We start from the raw sequence: 19,656 nt of genomic DNA, 5'->3' as shown, positions 1-19,656 counted from the left end.
GCTGACCAGTCTGTAGCGAGTCACGGCCTGAGAAACAACACAGTTACTAACAGTTGCTACACACGCAAACAAAATACCAAAACACACAGTGAGCACATTTACTAATTTAAATGATCAGTTGACCTGCACACAACTGTCTGTGGCCTATTATTTGGTTTTTAATATTCCTTTTCAATCTCTCTCTCTCTGTCTCTCTCTCTCTCTCCCTGTCTCTCTCTCTCTCTCTCTCTCTCTCTCTCTCTCTCTCTCTCTCTCAGTACTTATCCATCTATCTCTATCTCTATCCTCACCATGGGGTCTTTCTCCTCACCACTCCCTGTGCCTGGATCATAAAAGAACGGGAAGAAAAACAGCAGAGGATACGAGTCTGTTACTAACTTACTATCCAGTATTTCGTACTAAACTTTATTCTGGGTCTATGCATTTCAAATACAAATATCACCATCCATATTACACTGTTCTAAATATACAGAATACTGTATGCACTACATTTCTAAAGTCAACTATTTCATTTCAAGCATCAAAAGCAATAATTTCCTCTGCTTGCAAAAACTGGATCACAGAAGAATTTTTCACTAAACTGTTTCTCTTTAGCATAGCTGTCGGGTTACAAATCTGGTGTCAATGTAAACATCAGGTATACATCAGTCTATGTGTAAGACATCGAGTTCAAATGTCACCACGGTACCTGAAGCAGGAGGAGGGCTGACGGGGGTCACACGGTCAGCAGTGTGCTGTGCCTGTCCAGATTCCACCACCAGCTCTCTGGACAGAACAACAGGCTGCTGCATCTTCAGGTTGCCATGTGCAGTGTACCCGAAGCGTTTCAATTGGAGGACCAGCACACTGTAGACACAAAAGACAGGGATGAAGGGGAAGAGATGGAGAGGAAAAGATAGGAGCAGGGATGCGGAGTAGAAAGGGGGGACAAGATGGTGAAACAAACAAGTTAATAGTCGAACAAACCCGCTCGAGAAATAGTCGAGCTCACTCTTGGGTGGTGTGTTTGTGATGGATGTGATGTCACTCACCTGGGCATGGTCAAGAAGGACCACTGCCGGGCAGATTTGCCTGCTCCACACTCGCAACGATACTCCAACTCTTCCTCCTGCAGCACAGCACAGCAGCAAGGAAGCGTGCTTTAGTTTACACATTTGCCCGGATGGCAACAACTCAAAATGGTGAAAAATGAATACTATGGGAGCATTGAGTGTCACATCAGACGATCCTAATGCCACTTACCATCAGGTATCGCTGCAGCGACTGGCCCACTGAGCCTCCAGGCACCAGGTCCAGGGAAAGGTTGGTGGAGTTCTCCCTGTTCAAGGACTGCGCACCGCATCTACACAGTAAAGGAGCATAATATCAAGAGACTTGCTGACATTTAGACTGTAGAATCACAAAACAAAATGATTCAAGTTGAAAATGCCACCAGATCTGTGTTGTAGTGTTGAGGGGTGTCCTGCATTTCAAACGTCTCTGTGGTGTCCCAATTGAATCCTGAAACTACAAGTCTTTAGCCTCCCATGACGTCCCAGCAGGTATAAACATGTGTGTGATGTGTAGTCTTACCCTTTGCAGGTCCTGGTGCTCTGCATTGTAAAAGCCAGTTGAGTCTCCACTGGGCAGATGTAATTCTCGCCCCTCTTCGATGCTGCGGCCTGCAGCACTGGAGACAGAGACTTCATCTGATCCAGCAAACAGCCAATGAACTCATGGGCATCCTGAATATACACACACACACACACACACACACACACACACACAGAAAATAGACAGAGAAATAAACAGAGAACTCAACACTCAGAGGATAAAGTATCAGCAGGTGATGAAAAAAAAAAATCCCATAAAATTTTCAGTAAAGATCTGTGTGCGGCTGCGCTCTCTGTTGAAGATGAAAAGTGTACTCACATGTTGCCTGTTATCTTGGAACTCTATGGCCTGGGCAGAGACGGTCCTCTTGAATCTCTGGAGGACATTACATTTGTGTGTCGTGCTGCTGGTGAAACGAGACACTCTGACGTCCACAAACTCGCTGGAGAGAGCAAAGGAAAAGAGGACAGAGTGGAAGAGACAAGAGACCGCTATCTGAGTATTCTGTTATTTCTTTTTGAGCTGCAAGTCTCTGGGACAACTTAAGAATGGTTGTGTGCGTCACTGCTAAGTAGGGAAGCTACATGTGTGTGTGTGTGTGTGTGTGTGAATGGATGGGCACACATGTACCTGATGACTCTAGCCTCAGGGACTGAACTCCAAACCTTATGTTGGCGGCTGAACTCCTGAAAGAGTGTTTTCAGGGTCAGGAGGCTCTGCAGGCTAGAGTTCATATAGCAGGTCTGCGCCAGGTTGGGAAACCTTAGACACGAACACAACAAGTCAGAGAACACAACAATATCATATCTCCTCCAATGAGAAATCACAAAGTAATTTTCTTCTCTCTAGCTATGTTTTACTAGTATTGCACAGATTCATTTCATGTCACAGCTTTGTATCTTATGTGTACACATGCATGCAAATGAACATTCATTGTGTGTGTGTGTGTGTGTGTGTGTGTGTGCTTACCCGAGGCAGGTGAGCTGCTCCATAGAGAGGCCCTGGGTGTCAGCTGGAAGGTCATGGCTCTGGACTGCTGGCTGCTGTCCAGAAGTTGCCTGGAGAGGAATCCAAGCCTGGGTGGGCTTTGGATGTCCCACCTCATGGATGATGATCACTAACTTGACATCCTTCTTATCAGGCTTCTCCTCCTCAGTGGAGGCAGACTTTTTCTTAATGCCACTGCTGCTGGTGGCTTTCTTCACTTTGGTGGGAGAAATGCACTCGACCACCTCATCCTTGTGTAGGGGAAAGAAATACACACATGGTTAAATACAGCAGAGGCAGCAGCAATAGACTAATAAACTATATCAAATATATTTTTGTACAGCACTCTCATTCACAACTTTCACACAAACTACTAAAAACCTGGTGAATGTTTAGCACTGGCACTTTGTGTGAAACGTACCTTGCTGCTACAGAAGCACCACCAAGGAAGCTTCTTGGGCTTCTGTTTGGTCTCAGTCTCAGGTGCTGTGACTGAGCGGGCCGAGGTGGATGGAGGGCCGGCGACCCCGTTCTCCTCTCTGGGAGCCTTCACGATTTTGACACTGGTGATAAAGAAAAACACAGTTGGTTATTCTGTCATGTACTAAGGTGATAGTAATGAAGCTATTTAGCTAATTACTTCATTCTGTATTTTTTTTTTTTGGTCTTACAAATGATGTGGCATTAAAGAGGGTGTGTAAGAAGTTTGGGTGAAATTGTCCATCAAACTGAATAAACTAGCTAATGAAAGGACCATAGAAAGTGAAGAAATATAGTCATGAAGAGTTTCCTTACCTCCCCTGTGGACTGCAGGGCAGTTTGCCATCATCAGCCTCAACTACCTTCTGATCCGGGCTTGTTGATTTGTGCTGATTGGAACAAAGAAAAGTACACATGGTTAAATATGACAGAGACATAAGCTGCCTTCATAACTAATATAAGCTGGCAAAACTTGGACTCACAACTCACAATTTACAAGTCCAAACGTAAAATCTACAAACGACTAAAAACCTGGTGAATGTTTAGCACCGGCACTTTGTGTGAAACGTACCTTGTGGCTACAGCCACGCCGCCTGCGCCACCAAGGAAGCTTCTTGGATTTCTGTTTGGTCTCAGTCTCAGGTGCTGTGACTGAGCGGGCCGAGGTGGATGGAGGGTCGGCGACCCCGTTCTCCTCTCTGGGAGCCTTCAAGATTTTGACACTGGTGATAAAGAAAAACCCAGTTGGTTATTCTGTCATGTACTAAGGTGATAGTAATGAAGCTAATAGTGGAGATTTACATCTTATTTCTATCAAAGATGGACTGGATCAATTACTTCATTCTGTTTTTTCTCTGTGAGGATTTTTGGCTTACAAATGATGTGGTATTAGGTAAGAGGCATGTGATAAGAGGTTTGGGTGAAATTGTCCATCAAACTGAATAAACTAGCTAATGAAAGGACCATAGAAAGTGAAGGAATATAGTCATGAAGAGTTTCCTTACCTCTCCTGTGGACTGCAGGGCAGTTTGACATCAGCCTCAACTACCTTCTGATCCGGGCTTGTTGGTTTGTGCTGATTGGAACAAAGAAAAATACACATGGTTAAATATGACAGAGACATAAGCTGCCTTCATAACTAATGTAAGCTGGCAAAACTTGGACTCACAATTTACAAGTTCAAATGTAAAATCTACAAACGACTAAAAACCTGGTGAATGTTTAGCACCGGCACTTTGTGTGAAACGTACCTTGCGCCTGCGCCACCAAGGAAGCTTCTTTGCCTTCTGATGCTTCTCAGTCTCAGGTGCTGTGACTGAGCAGGCCGAGTTGGATGGAGGGCCGGTGACCCCGTTCTCCTCTCTGGGAGCCGTCAAGATGTTGATACTGATAAAGAAAAACCCAGTTGGTTATTCTGTCATGTACTAAGGTGATAGTAATGAAGCTAATAGTGGAGATTTACATCTTATTTCTATCAAAGATGGACTGGATCAATTACTTCATTCTGTTTTTTTTCTATGGGGATTTTGGTCTTACAAATGATGTGGCATTAAAGAGGGTGTGTAAGAAGTTTGGGTGAAATTGTCCATCAAACTGAATAAACTAGCTAATGAAAGGACCATAGACAGTGAAGGAATATAGTCATGAAGAGTTTCCTTACCTCTCCTGTGGACTGCAGGGCAGTTTGCCATCATCAGCCTCAACTACCTTCTGATCCGGGCTTGTTGGTTTGTGCTGATTGGAACAAAGAAAAGTACACATGGTTAAATATGACAGAGACATAAGCTGCCTTCATAACTAATGTAAGCTGGCAAAACTTGGACTCACAATTTACAAGTCCAAACGTAAAATCTACAAACGACTAAAAACCTGGTGAATGTTTAGCACCGGCACTTTGTGTGAAACGTACCTTGTGGCTACAGCCACGCGGCCTGCGCCACCAAGGAAGCTTCTTGGGCTTCTGCTTGGGCTCAGTCTCAGGTGCTGTGACTGAGCGGGCCGAGGTGGATGGAGGGCCGGCGACCCCGTTCTCCTCTCTGGGAGCCTTCAAGATGTTGATACTGATAAAGAAAAACACAGTTGGTTATTCTGTCATGTACTAAGGTGATAGTAATGAAGCTAATAGTGGAGATTTACATCTTATTTCTATCAAAGATGGACTGGATCAGTTACTTCATTCTGTTTTTTCTCTATGAGGATTTTTGGCTTACAAATGATGTGGTATTAGGTAAGAGGCATGTGATAAGAGGTTTGGGTGAAATTGTCCATCAAACTGAATAAACTAGCTAATGAAAGGACCATAGAAAGTGAAGGAATATAGTCATGAAGAGTTTCCTTACCTCCCCTGTGGACTGCAGGGCAGTTTGCCAGTGAGATCCGGGCTTGTTGGTTTGTGCTGATTGGAACAAAGAAAAGTACACATGGTTAAATATGACAGAGACATAAGCTGCCTTCATAAATAATATAAGTTGACAAAACTTGGACTCACAGAAGAAAGTATCTGCAAAACACTTATCGAATGCAAGTCTGTGTAATGCCAACATTCTCCATTTACAAGGTCACATTAAAAGTGTAGAAACTACTGAAAATCTGTACTTCTGTGAAACTTACCTTCCGGTGAGTGAAAGGCCAGAAGACCATGTTTGAAATAGTTTTGGTAAAAACTAAAAAGAATTATCTATGAAGAATATACTTTATCTACGAGTAAGCTTGTCGTCTGCAGCATAGTTGAACTTCATCTGACAAGTTGTCAGCAACCAACAGAACATGACAGAATGCTGCCCATTCTGATGTCATAAAGCCACTGCTGCCCATTCAGCAGCAGAATTATCCACTTTGAGTGTAAAAAATATAAACTATAATATATAAATATATAAATGTAAATATATATAAGTAAATATATAAAATTAAAGGCATTGCTTTCAACAGTAAACACTGGTGGTTCTTATAAGTAAAGGTAAAATCAAAACAGTTAAGCGAGTCAGTGTATCTTACAAAATTCCCAAATACAGCACGGTGAATCGCCCACTAAATAAATGGAATATATATTCAAATGAACAGAAAAATAATATATATATATATAATATACTGTACTTGAGGTTGTTAGCTGCTAGGTCTAACAACATATTACTACTAGACAATATAGTCTCACATGAAACTGTTGGTGAAAGTACATGAATTGATGCAACATTAAAAGCAAACATACATATACAGAATATAAGTCCAAATCTGCACAAATTGTCACCTAATTACTTACCTACATGCAGAAGAACTGGCATATCTGCTTATCCACCTAAACATACACACACAAACACAAACACACACACACACAGACCAATTAACTGAAAACAAATGAACAAGACAGTAATGATTAATTGACACTGAAGACAACCTATAGGAAGTTTTGTAAGTTTTACTGGGGACCTTTTGAAATCTTTACCACCATGTGTCTAATTACTGTCATATTTGCTGGGGGACTTGTATCATTGCCAATTCTTACTGTAAGCAAAGATTTAGGTCTGTAGGTATAAAATCTCTCAGGAAATTGGGTAATAAAACACGGTATGATAAGCCACGCCCACACTGATAAACCATAAGCAAATTTTATTTACACACTAAAACATGCTTGGATGATTGGCCTGAGCTATATGTTTATAATGCACTCTAGTACAAGTGTATCAAGTTTAATGATGACAAACTACCATGAAGTTGTGACCCATGTTGTGATAGGTCACACTCACCTGCTAGCAAATTCATTGGTTACAACAGACATCAAAAATCAGTTACAGCCTATTAGTTTTTGTATCTTACGCTTCTGAATCTGTTTCCATTATCATTTTCAAACTATATACAGAGTCTTCAGTGGCAACACCTTACTCAACATGTTACAGTTGTTTTGACCATTAAAGAGTAGTGTAACAAATTACTATTTCAGTTTCACTCGTAATATTACAGTTACCAGACAAAGAATATCTAAGTGTCTCAGTTTTGTCATCACCCCATCTAAACAGTTGATCAACGTGTATTTTTTTAGAAATCTGTGTCCCATCCTTGCTTAATTTGTCCAGTCATTTACAGAAGAAGCATCAGAAAAATACTACTTTTCTTTATTCAAGCTGAGAGCCAAACAGGCAGAACATTCACTTTCATTTCTTCCAAATTTATCAGTTACTTTTTTTTTTTTTTTTACTTTACTCATAGGAAAAGAGGCTATACTTGCCTTAAATTATAAATGTCAGTTTTTAGATTTTACAGTAATGATAAAATGAGGAATGATAGATGAAGTGAGGGAAATTAGCCTACTGTGCCTCTTTTTATAATCAGATCACCACGGTTTCAATCAAATCCTAACCAATCAAATCACTTGATAATTTGTCACTCAATTTTTCCAAATTGCATGCATTGAAATCACTCTGTTCACCAGCATTTTACATAATCACATCTATGTTTTATCATCTATTTTTTCTCATACATTTAGATCACAGCTGTTTAGCCTCTACCGCTAGTTTATGTGGCTTAGCGCAGTGGTTCTCAACGTGGGGTCCGGGGACCACCAGGGGTCCTTGAGTGGATTCCAGGGGGTCCCCAGCAAATTGATAAATTGTTAAACTTCACCATTATTTCATTTACAAGACGTGAATACAATTAGAGAATGTAGAAAAATTACTATTTTGATCATAGTTTCACTGTTATCTCTCTACCTGCAATACAGATAGTCATGGAATTCTCTAACAATAAAAATATTTTCAGATTTGGGTCTGAGAGACAAAATCTCATCAAATGGGGGTCCATGGCTCTAAAATGTAATAAATTAGGGGTCCTTGATATGAAAAAGGTTGAGAATCACTGGTTTAGCAACCGTTCAAGAACTATATTGCTTGGCGGAAGAACAATTACTACTAACTAGTAGCCTAGTAGACTTATAAAACCGACGGTGGTCTTTTTACTGTGGTCTATACGAATAACTAAAGTGTGTGTGTGTGTGTGTGTGTGTGTGTGTGTGTACGGGTGCAGAGCCCGCCTCCAATGTGTGACGCTCCCCCAGTAAACACCTCCGCTCTGTAAATGTCAAGCGGCACAACAACTCCAGTTCCGTCTGAAAGCTAGCTGCAGAGAGTACCAACCGACTGTCCGTTAAACGTTATTAACCGTTAATATGATGTGTAATGGCACATTATTCCTCTCAACATAAAGACTTTCCTCGGGGGACCGGGATAACGGAGTAGTTGTCGAAAGAAACTGAAAGCGTAAAGACGGTAATCGGGCAAGTATGTAACGCTAACGTTATATTTCTCAGCAACTTTCGGTTTCAACTGAATTCTTGTTACCCCGGTTAGCTTGCTAGCTTACTGTAAGTCAGAGGTTTCCAGAACTTTTTCATACCAAGAACCCGCAAACAGATGAGACCACAGACTCCCATTTGATAAGATTTAGTCCTAAGGAGGCTCATCTGAGAAGATTTTGTGTTGTTGCTTATGTTTTGATTTGAGACATTTGGGCAACTGATACTGTAGGGTGGGGAGAGTGAAACTATGATCGATGTACAGTTTCTCATATCATTCTCTCATATCATTGTGCTTAACATTAAATTCTCTCAAAACTTCTAGTGAATTACAAAACAGTTGTAATAAACTATTACTCATTTTGCTGGCACCCCCTAAAATACCCCACTTTTGGAACCACTGGCTTAAGTTAAACCAAACCATTTCCACTGTGTGTTTTCCCTGTTGTTTTTTTTTAGCCCTAGGTAGCTCACTACTCTCTTTAAAACATCACCCTCCCTTGACCTGTTGTCTGTCGTCTTCCCCGTCTGGCAGAAATGAGCAGCAGCCCGCCGTCCGCCCAGCTGGAGGAGGTGAGGAGGAGAGCCATGTCCCACCTGTCCTCCTCAGGCTCTGCCCAGGATGTGAAGGCCGAGGTCCAGGCCATGGCCAGCCTCCCTCTGTCTCTGTCTGACAAGTACTGCCACATCACAGCGGAGGACATGCTGAGGGAGAACACGGCGGTCCGCAGCAGACCGGAGGTAAGGGTTTCTCTCCACGTGGATTACAGGTGATGCTACCTGCCAGCCACAGGTGTTTCCTTGAAGGGGTGTAGATTTCATTTCAGCCTTGGGGAGGAAACACTTCAAATCAAACCCTTAACAGAAAATCACACTGACATGCTATGGGCGTAGTAGTAGTAGGAATGCAATGTTTTCCCTCACTTAATTCAACAAAAGGTAGAAATTTATGAGGAAAGTAAACAGGTATGAGAGAAAGGAGTGAAGAGAATTATTGGTCAATATGAGATATAGTAATACATTGCTAAACTGCACACCTGATCTGAAGGGTAAGCATTAATCAAAATATGAAACATAGTCTAATTTGCCTTTAAAGACTTGCATTAAAAGGGGTTTCAAACAACTAGGTGAAAGGCTCAGTTTTTTTTAAAAGGGAAGTGATGTTTGTGCTTGTGATCAACGCTGATAACAAACACCAAATCTACACCTTTGCTTACAGAAATCCACCATGCATAATTACACAAGCACTCCTAATTTGTCAGGCTTTAGGCTGTTCACACACCTCTATGTGATACGCCTCATAGTCACATATTCACATACACATTTGCTTAGTAATGTGAGGTGTCCGTTTGATGATATACCCACTCTCACTCCTTTCCGATAACATCCAAGCCAGGTTTTAACACAAGGCATGGCTACATCAGAACCTGTGTAATGGTACACGCCACACACAGACACACAAATACACTCACTCTGACCAGCTTTACCTGCACAGAGACATTTTTATTTCACTGCATTCTTTATGTAGGTGTAGCAGCTCAGGTTACAGCACTAACCTAGTCAGTTCATCTCTACCTCAGGCTGTGGAGTCGTTGAGTAGACTGATCAAGGCCCTGAGCATCCTGGAGAAGTACGGCTGCAACCTGACCAGCCCCACCAGGCCCAGATACTGGCGCAGTGTCAAGCACAACAACCCAGTGTTCAGGGCCACTGTGGACGCCATTAAGGTGAGGAAAAACCCTGCCAAGGTGTCTAGCTCCGTGGTAACCTGTGTTTAGTTCAGATCTTCCTATTTCACAGGGGTTTTTCATTGTTATTACTGCACTATAGAAGACACCAACAACCATGCGATTTGCCAGGGGGGATGGAGGGGATTTCCCTCCTTCTGCTTTTGATTTCCCTTCCTCTGATCATTAGATTTAATCCAGTGGGGACACGCTTTTTCCCCCTCTCTGGTATGTTTTATTCTGTCAGCAAATAAAATACATGAAATAGATGCCGCAAACAACTTCCAAAAAAAAACACCATGGGGTTTTCCTCCCTTTTCACGCATGGATTATAGAAGTTTCGTTACTTCAAGCTCATAAGCAGGCAGATCTGTGGATAAAAGAAGGGCAACACTCTGCTGATGACAGCAGTCTATCTACAGGGAATAGTGTAAAAAAAGGAGGAGGTCCGTCATCAATGCAAATTGTTTTGCTAAAAGAATGGTAAGTGAGAAGTCTTAAGCTACAACCGAATACGCTACAAATTAGGCACAGTGATAGCTATCATTGGGCACTTGGTATTTTTCTTTTTCACACCTCCTTGTGTAAGATATTGCGCACCAATCAGGTGCAGCTGCTCAGTAGAAGACTTTGTTTGTATTGGGCAGCTTCCAGGTGTGAATGTGTATAACGTAATGGTGTGAGTGTGAAGCAAGATAATGTTGAAAAAAACATTGCTCAGTTAAATTTCCTTGGATAAATAAAGGTTTAATACAGAAAGCAGGACCTTTTATTTTTTTTCCATATTTTTCGCAACACTATTCACATTATCATCTGTAATGAGTAACTTGCTGAGGCTTGTATTGTGGAGAGAAGGTCTGAAGGTCAGCCTTATCTAGGTTAACTGTCTCATGTCTAATTTGAATAATCAAGAACAAAGATCTCAACTCTGGCTGCCTTCCGCAGGGTGGGCGTGGCGTCCTGTATCTCTACGGCTACACCAATCAGCAGTTAGATGGCCTCAGTTTCCCTGATGATGTCTCCGACCCAGATACTGACAAAGTTGCCGCGGTGACGATCGAGGTCATGACCCTGCGCTCGGAGGTGGACATGCTCATCAAGGTGAGGGTTCAGTTGAGGCGTCTGCAAGCTTCTTTGTAAGCAATCCAAAACATCTGTGATGATGGTCAACTCATTGTTCTTGTGCGAGGAATTCGCTGTTTCATTTCAGTCCTCCCTTATTCCTCTGTGGATTTTTTGTTTGTTTGTCTCAGGGAACACATCCTCACCCAGAATCCTTCAAAGATATCATCCCATTTGTCATCCAGCAGGTCTGTACAAACATTTGCAGTGACTGTACGTTTGAACCTGTTTTTGAGTGTCGTCACAATACCAAAAGGTTGACTTTGGTACTTTGGCACAACCATACAAAGCACAATCATACAAACAGATTACATCATCTCAAGCATGATTTTCTACTAAAACTTGATCTGCATGAAATATACGTTTTTACAAGGATTTATGTTCATGAATGACTTCTTTGCAAACGGCCAGTAGCAAGTGTGACATGAAACACAACAAAATAGATTACCGGTTCTGGAAGTGTAGTATGTAGTATATTTCTCAAAAATTGGGAGGCATATTTATCAGAAAAAGCAGTTGAAAATAAAGACATAAAAAAACAACACAAGCTTAATTAAAAACTGGGCAAAATCACAAACATTACATAAAAGCAAACCTGTAAACGTAATGTGAAACAACAGAATTACAGTACTGGTTCTGAAAAAACTTTTATCTCAAATTTTTCAGTTCCGATACTCAACACTGCAACACTGCTGTGTCCTCTGTTATGAGTTGCAGTCGTATATGTTTTCCTCTCCTCCAGCTCCTCACATGCGCACAGTGTGAAGAGTGTTAACTGTCTGCTGTGCTGGTTTCCTCAGGAGAAGGTGGTGTGTGACGCTGTGGTTATCCTGCCTGGGGAGGAGCAAGGAGAGAAGTCCCAGGCCCCGTCCATCCCAGCGAAGCCCACTCAGGTTCCTGGGCATGGAGAACCCCCCAAACCCTCCACAGGTGAGCCGCACACCGCCGCACCTTCTAACCACAGTTCCTGCTACCCAGAATTCCATCAAATGCCCGGTCAGTATCATTCAGTACTTTTTCTTCCTCTCCAGCCTCTCCTCCCGCTAGCAAATGTAATCTGTGCGGTGGCACTTCCACTCTGCTTTGCCCGTCTTGTGGCCATCTGCCTTTCTGCGATGCATGTGATGACCTCTTCCACCGCCATCCGTCCAGAGCCAGTCACAAGAGAGACAGAATACAGAAACCCAAACAGGGTATGTTACTTTTTTTTTATATCAATATATATCACGATATGGCTCATGTATGCAAAATCACATGTTAAATAATCAAAGTGATGTTCATCTCATTGAATCGAATGGTAATGCTGAAATGCAAAACTGAAATTTTCAAATAATATTCCTCAAAATGTTTCATACCTCACTTTGTCAGAGTTTTTAAATAAAATGTGCTTGTTATCAACAATTTAGACCGCAGTAGTATGTGTCATGATATCCCAAAATCACTAAATCAAACATCATCAATCAAACAAAATGTATTGTTTCTATATTTGCCACTTAAGTTCTGATAGTGGGTCAAAAAGATAGGTTTAGCCAAAAATGACCTCATTCATGTGGATATGCAAGTAGTACAAAAATATGGTAGTCATCATATTTTAACCTGTCTTTTCTTGTTTTTTTTCCCCTAAAGAGACCTGCTCCATCTGTGGTATTTCCTCTGTGCATGCGCAGTGCTCCACCTGTGTTCAGAGGCTGTGTCTGAACTGCGACAGGCTTTTCCACTCTCACCCTGACCGCAAAGGGCACGACAGAACCGTCCTTACACCGGCCAAAACATCCAGGTGGGGAAAAACAGGAACCTTTCTGTAATAGACACAGGCATGAACATAGCCATTTACTGTTAAGTTTATTTCCTTATTTGGATCAGCAGGTTGGCCTACTGATTAGAGTGATCATTCCACACCCTAAAGGCTGATTCATAGTTCATAGTTTGGCATCGAAGTGGTATTGTTTACATTCTCTGAAACTCATGTTCTGGGATATTTCTCACCACGAATTCTGTGACATCTAGTAATGTTTATAATTCGGAGATGAGGTGTCCTAGAAATTAACTTATTTGCGAACCTCCTCATCTCGTCTCTCTTCAATCTGCTCCATGTTGTCTTCACTATCGGCAGACATCAACCAGGTACAGGTGGGACAAAATATGAAGCGGGCCAGTCAAAGTTATTGCAGTCTTGCATCTTCCTACTTACAGTTACAATTTTGGTGAGGTGCACGGAAGCTACGGTGAGAGTCTCTGCGGGCTACGGCGGTACCGCAGACACCTATAGTGACACACAGAACTATAATTCAGCCTTAAAGGTCACAGGTTTGATCTGTATAAGAGCCATTTGTCCTGTCCTGCTCTATCAAAGTGCCCTTGAGCAAGATACTGAACCCTTGCCCTGCTCATTTATTAGAAGTTGCTGTAGATAAGTTTCATCTAAATGACAAAAATATAAATATAAGTGATTACATGATGATGGTCCCCATGCCACGTACCAAAAGACATTGTAGTGCTGTAGATGGGATGAGAGAGGCAGCTAAAATGTAAATGTAATTCCATTGCTGTTCCTTCTTGTTTCCCAGCCCGTCTCTCTCACCATGGGAGTGCGGTCACTGCACTACGGTGAACGAGATGCGAGCCGTGCTCTGTGTGACCTGTGAGCGGCCTCGCCTCGCCACGGCTGCCTCCAGCGCTCAGGAAGAGCCTGTGTCCGTTCCTTCATCACCCAACACAGGTCAGACTTCAACCTATGCAGGCTTACAGGAAGACTAGAAGGGTTAATCATTTTTTAACCTTTATTTAGCCAGGGAAAGATGACATTCACACAGGTAGACACTTCACACCTGGAATCTACGCACTACAAACCACTGTCTTCTACTACCGGCCACTGAGCAGCTCTACTGCAGTAATTGGGGGGTTTAGTTTCTTGCTTAATGGTGGTTGTTAAGGAAGGGGAGAGTGTTTCTCATTAACTTTCCCCACCCACATTTTCCCACATGGTCTGGGATTCAAACTGCTGACCTTCCTGTCACACACCCGCCATTCTTTTAAAGATATTTTCCAGGAAAACACCGAAGACATTTTGAGAGGATTTTAGGAAATTCAGCATCCCCTTGCAGCAAATAACCTGTCCCTGGGAGACTGTGGACAATAGGCTACAATGTATTCATAGTTTTCCTACTGCGTAGTTAAAGGTTATAAACTATAAGCAACAAATCTCCAAAAAAGCTGACATCTGGAAAAGTATGGGATTTTGAAACAGGAAATGTCTAATACATGAGTGAACCTAATTCCATGTTCTCGTGTCTGTTTGCCCGATCCTCCAGAGTGGCAGTGTAAGAGCTGCACAGTTGTGAACCAAGGCAGCAGCGTCCTGTGTGAGGTGTGTGAGCGCCCTCGCCTGGCCACCCGCCCCTCTGTCACCCCTGCTCTGTCAGCCCCAGGATCTCTGGTTGAGGTTTGTCTTACAGTCTTACTGATGTAGCTCTCTTAACATCTCAAACTTTATTTTGACCTGAGGCTCTGCAGGTAGAGCGTGACATTAACACTGCCAGGGTTAGGTTTCCCATTCCGACTGGGGCACCCATGCTAAAAATATATGCATACTATAAAAATATATGGGAACGTGGTACTGTACGGCACTCCTGATGTGTCCACTGAGTGACATATGTTAAAGGCATGCACCAAGATTTTGGATGAATTTGATGTCTATGTTCTCATCACTTAACGTGGAAGTTGACAAACGGGCCAATCTCAAAAAATGTGTATTCCTTTAAAGCATCTTCTCATTTACACAAAAACCCTGGGGTGTTTTGTCAATTCAGTACAGCACACCTCAAGCACATGTTGCTGTTTTGATCCCTCTGTTTATGATATATCCCTTCTTTTTTCTTTTTTTGTCCTTCCTTCTTTTCATAGTGGACCTGCCAGGCGTGCACCTACGCAAACACCAAGCCCACTGCAGTGTGTGAGATGTGTAACACATCTAAAGACCCAGCTGCAGTTTCTGTTCCCCAGTCTCTCCTCCAGCCTCACTCCCCCACTAAGGAGCCCCCCCAGCTGGCTGTGATGCCCCAGCCCAAGCCCAGGGTCAGCCACGAGCTGAAGAGACAGAAGCTGATGAGGGAAGACGGCCTCAAACTAATCAACCAGATAAGAGTAGGTTGGGCGAGTAGATTTCTGGTGACTGGGGATCACGTTGCTCGCAGTGTGAACGCATGGTTAGAAAATAGAGACAATCAGAATGCAGCATCGAGGGTTGCAAGTAACAGTATTTCCCCCAAAGATTATCCAGAAACAACTGTAATCTAAGCACACTTGATAATACAACTTCACCTTACCCCATCCTGACTGTTTCTCATTCCTAGGAAGCAGAAAATAAGGGAGTCAGCCCAGAGGAAGTGTACGCCGCCCTCTGCATTTGCGGCGGCAGTAACATCAACCCTTGCGATTGGCTGACATCGGAGCTGCCTCACTTACTGGATGAAATCTGTGCCATGGCGGCCTCGGTCCAGCAAAACTACAAACCAGGGGATTCTGGGACGCAGTCTACTATTGAGAGAGACGGAGAGACGTCGGAGCAGCGTAGTCTTAACTCCATGGGTGAAGGAATCAAGCTGTCCAGAGCTGAGGCCAAGCAGGCGTGGCTGGCAGCAGGGGGCGACACTGAGAGGGCAGTGAGACAGCTGCTGAGAGACAGGCGGGCCAAGGTGAGAGAATTTAACGAAAAGTTATATACTTTATGTACTAGGGCTGCACAGGTACAGCGAAAAGGATAATCCTGATTATCAACAGCCAATCGGATTTCCGTGCTTCCTTGTTTCCCTACTGATGTGATTTCATTTGATGATCAATAGTTCCTCCCGACAAGTGCAAAATGGACAAGAAGTTGATTATAGCCATTCAGAGCTTCCCATTTCTCTGTAACTTTTATTTGAAAGACTACAGGAATAAACATCTAAAAAGTGATTCTTGGAGAAGCTCTGAAGCAATACTGTTGACTTTGTTCTGTTGTTCTATTAATGCAGCGTCAGACTCGTCAGAACGATGTAAAGTTATGAAAGGCAATACCAAAGCAATGGAAAATATTTAATGATTTTCCTGTTTAAAACCTTGCAGCTGCAGACCGCTACATAGATGCAATCGCAGCCCACAATTAGTCAGAATAGAGCGACACATCAACCAAGTTGCTCGCAGTGGCAGTGCGGGCAAGCCCAGTGGCTTGTACATCCCAAAACCAGCCAGTTTCACCATTTTACCAGCAAACTACATTTTTATAATAGAATAGAATAGAATAGAACTCTAAATGATGATAGGGGGGATGATGAATTACCTGCCACAGACAAAATGTATCACCATGTGCTGCTGTGTAATTTCCCAGCCTGTTATCTGGCTCTGTGTGCAGGTGAAGGAGCTGCAGTCTCTGGGCTTCCGGGAAGTGCCGCAGTGTGACGAAGCCCTGCGGCTGAGCGGAGGAGAGGTGAAAGGGGCTTTGTCCCTGCTTCAGCGGCCTCTCCTGGAGCCTTTCCACCAGCGCATCTGGAGCGACCAGCCCGAGCCGCCTGTCGATCCCCAGCACCCTGACAAACAGGTCGGGCAGAGCGCTACGCCTGAGGGCAGTAATTGTTTACGCCTGGTGTCCTGTGTTGATGTTGGCATGATGTGCTTGCGTGTGTGTGTGTGTGTGTGTGTGCTTGTATGAAGCGTGTTTACAAGAGAGAGATTGAGGAAAGATACAGAGTGTTTGTCTTTGATGGTAACCATGATCGTTCAGGTTTGTGTACATGTGTGTACGTGTTTGGCTGGCTTGGGTGTGGTGTTTTGTCCAAGCGTCTGTTTGATCCCATCTCTTGTTTACCAACCGTTATTTTTTAGCTCATAATTTCCTTGTTGTCCTCATTTGCTCCCCTCAGAGGATGTGCCGGCGTCTGCTGGCGCTGTACGACCTGCCCAGCTGGGGGCGCTGTGAGCTGGCCCTGTCGCTGCTGCAGGAACCAGGTGTCACTTACACCCTGGAGGACGTGGTGCAAGCTGTTAAAGAGTCCCACAATAAGGACTTCATCAGGCGCCTGCTTAACAACGAATGCCCCTGCTGCCTGAGCGTTTTCCCCTGCAGCAAGGTAGGCTGCTGATGGTGTGCGTCTGGTTGGTTGGTTTAGTTTGGTTTAGTGGAACAAATGACAGTGACTCTTGTGGATGGAGCAGAAGTGCAGCAGTAGATAAGCAAGCATCAGTAAAAATTGGAACTTCAAAAACGGGTAGACCTCTGTAAATGACAAAACACAGTACGAAGAAAGAAAAGAAAATGTACAAACAAACTGAACCAAAGCAATATGACAAACAAAGACACAAATGAATTGTGTTGCCTTGTTACTTGGTAAATCTATTGATTGAAGTTCAGCCCATACAACAGGAATAACATTCTTTCTAGGCCATTTAAACACATAAGGACTGAGTTAGCCCTGATATGTGTGTATATCTTTTTTGTGTGTGCTATCAACTGGCATGCAAAAATTTGTCTTTTTTTTTTTACAATAAAACATTTTTTTAAATTGATCCTCTGTGCTTGGTACCACCCCACTGTATTTTGGTGGAAGAGGAATAACAGTCAAATGAGTTATGGAATTCAGCATTTAGTGCACAGCTGTTAAAACCTGTTTCTCTCTCTCTCTCTCTCTCTCTGTCAGATGCAGTCACTGACCTCCTGTCAGTGCTCAGTGTGCCACGAGTGTTTCGGGCAGCACTTCACCGTCGCCGTGAGAGACAAACACATCAGAGACATGGTGTGTCCCGTCTGCGCCGGGCCGGACATCAACGACTCTGAACAGCTGGACAGCTACTTCTCCACCCTGGATATACAGGTGCACAGAGAGAGAGAGAGAGAGAGAGAGAGAGAGAGAGAGAGAGAGAGAGAGAGAGAGAGAGAGAGAGAGAGAGAGAGAGGGAGAGGGAGAGAGAGAGAGAGAGAGAGAGGGAGAGAGAGAGAGGGAGAGAGACACACAGATAGAGAGGCAGAAAAGTGTAGGAGCACAGAGAGAAACACATATCACCACATAGCACACTAAAGAATATATGAAGAAGTGAATGCCATTGTGGGATATATAACCCACCTCTGTAGATTTTGCTCAACATCATCATCCTAAATGTGAATATTAATTATTATACCACAATTTCTTTCACATATAATGGCACCTGAAAATGAATTTGATCTCTTACCAGCCTTAAACTGTGGAAATTGCATAAAAAAATCGTGAAGGAGGCGGTTTAGTTCAGACACACACAAAAATATATTTTATGAAAGAAGACTCGCATACCAGTACTGGTACACACAGGGAAAGTCAAGTCAAATGTCTTTTAACAAACAGGTGTGTCACAACTTGAATTACAGAGAACAAACAACACAAATATAGATTAAATGAGAGAAAAGAAATTGAAATAAGCACATCACAAACTCCAAGATAGAGAGCCGGGATAGAGAGAGAGAGAGAGAGGTAATAATGTAATACTTTATTGATTCATGCAGGGCAATTCCATGGGTTTGTGGGAGTGTGTGTGTCTGTATATTGAATTAAATTCAATGTGTCTGTTCTGCCAGCTGCGAGACTGTCTGGAGCCTGATGTGTACGATCTGTATCACAAAAAGTTGACGGAGCATGCTCTGATGAAAGACCCCAAGTTCCTGTGGTGCTGCCATGTGAGTCGGCTGTTCCTCCCACATTCCAGTTTCAACCTTCTTCTTCTTCTTCTTCTTCTTCTTCTTCTTCTTCTCTGTCACTATATCAGCTCTCAGAGTCTGTAGTCAGTACTCTGTGCTTTTCTCATTCGCTTAGTTAAGGTTTGTTTTAGATTTGTTTTGACTTTGTTTAGTTCAATGTAGTTTATTTTCCCCGTGATAAAACACAGAGGGGGAAATGATTTGGAAAATACAACTGGATTATTGTCAGAATCTAAATGACAGCGGAACTAAACATGGAGGGAAAAGGCAGAGCAGCAAGATGTATGAAATCACAAGGGAAATGAAAGTTAATTAAAATAGCTGATGATGCACGAAATGAAATGACGGAAATTGGGTAATTGGGTGTGGTACGGAGTTATTATGTAAAAAAACGAAAAAAAAGCCACCATCATGTCTCCAGCTCATTCAGAATGCAACAGCTGCGATTTTAGCATCTTTACATTGGTTACCAGTTAAATTAGAAATAATAGAAAAACTTTACTGATCACGTTTAAAGCACGGCTATGTCTGGCCCTGTCTTCTCTTTAACATTTACTTCTTATTCCTTTTTGTAAATCCCTTTGTAAACTCTGCAATATAAATAAAGATTATTATTATTGTTGCTCTATTGACACACCTCATCTTTCCACCTGTTCCAGTGCACCTCCGGGTTTATCAATGATGGAGACCAGCTGAAAGTCACCTGCCCATCTTGCCGTAAGAGCTTTTGTGCTCAGTGCAAGAAACCTGTGAGTACAAAGGAAAAG

The 19,656-nt window shown here is 42.8% G+C and overlaps 1 protein-coding gene across 1 annotated transcript in view; it reads left to right on the top strand.

Moving 5' to 3' along the window:
- The first annotated feature begins 8,161 nt into the window (after positions 1–8,161).
- The window catches only part of LOC139638955 (E3 ubiquitin-protein ligase RNF31-like), a 19,979-nt gene continuing 8,484 nt past the window's right edge, over positions 8,162–19,656 (top strand). The window contains exons 1-17 of the mRNA XM_071512995.1: positions 8,162–8,327; positions 8,877–9,082; positions 9,922–10,068; positions 11,014–11,169; positions 11,322–11,378; positions 11,991–12,120; positions 12,222–12,383; positions 12,817–12,967; positions 13,758–13,909; positions 14,502–14,632; positions 15,094–15,333; positions 15,543–15,884; positions 16,580–16,765; positions 17,088–17,294; positions 17,862–18,035; positions 18,770–18,868; positions 19,549–19,638. Coding sequence (XP_071369096.1) covers positions 8,879–9,082; positions 9,922–10,068; positions 11,014–11,169; positions 11,322–11,378; positions 11,991–12,120; positions 12,222–12,383; positions 12,817–12,967; positions 13,758–13,909; positions 14,502–14,632; positions 15,094–15,333; positions 15,543–15,884; positions 16,580–16,765; positions 17,088–17,294; positions 17,862–18,035; positions 18,770–18,868; positions 19,549–19,638 — 2,628 coding nt within the window. The 5' untranslated portion in view covers positions 8,162–8,327; positions 8,877–8,878. The remainder of the gene's footprint in view (positions 8,328–8,876; positions 9,083–9,921; positions 10,069–11,013; positions 11,170–11,321; positions 11,379–11,990; positions 12,121–12,221; positions 12,384–12,816; positions 12,968–13,757; positions 13,910–14,501; positions 14,633–15,093; positions 15,334–15,542; positions 15,885–16,579; positions 16,766–17,087; positions 17,295–17,861; positions 18,036–18,769; positions 18,869–19,548; positions 19,639–19,656) is intronic.

Source organism: Centroberyx affinis, unplaced genomic scaffold (genome assembly GCF_046629955.1).
Source record: "Centroberyx affinis isolate AG114_WGS23_722 - 3 ecotype Tasmania unplaced genomic scaffold, CSIRO-AGI_Caff_v1 ptg006693l_1, whole genome shotgun sequence".
NCBI classification, from domain to species: Eukaryota; Metazoa; Chordata; class Actinopteri; order Beryciformes; family Berycidae; genus Centroberyx; species Centroberyx affinis.
This window is presented reverse-complemented; position numbering and strand designations above follow the sequence as displayed.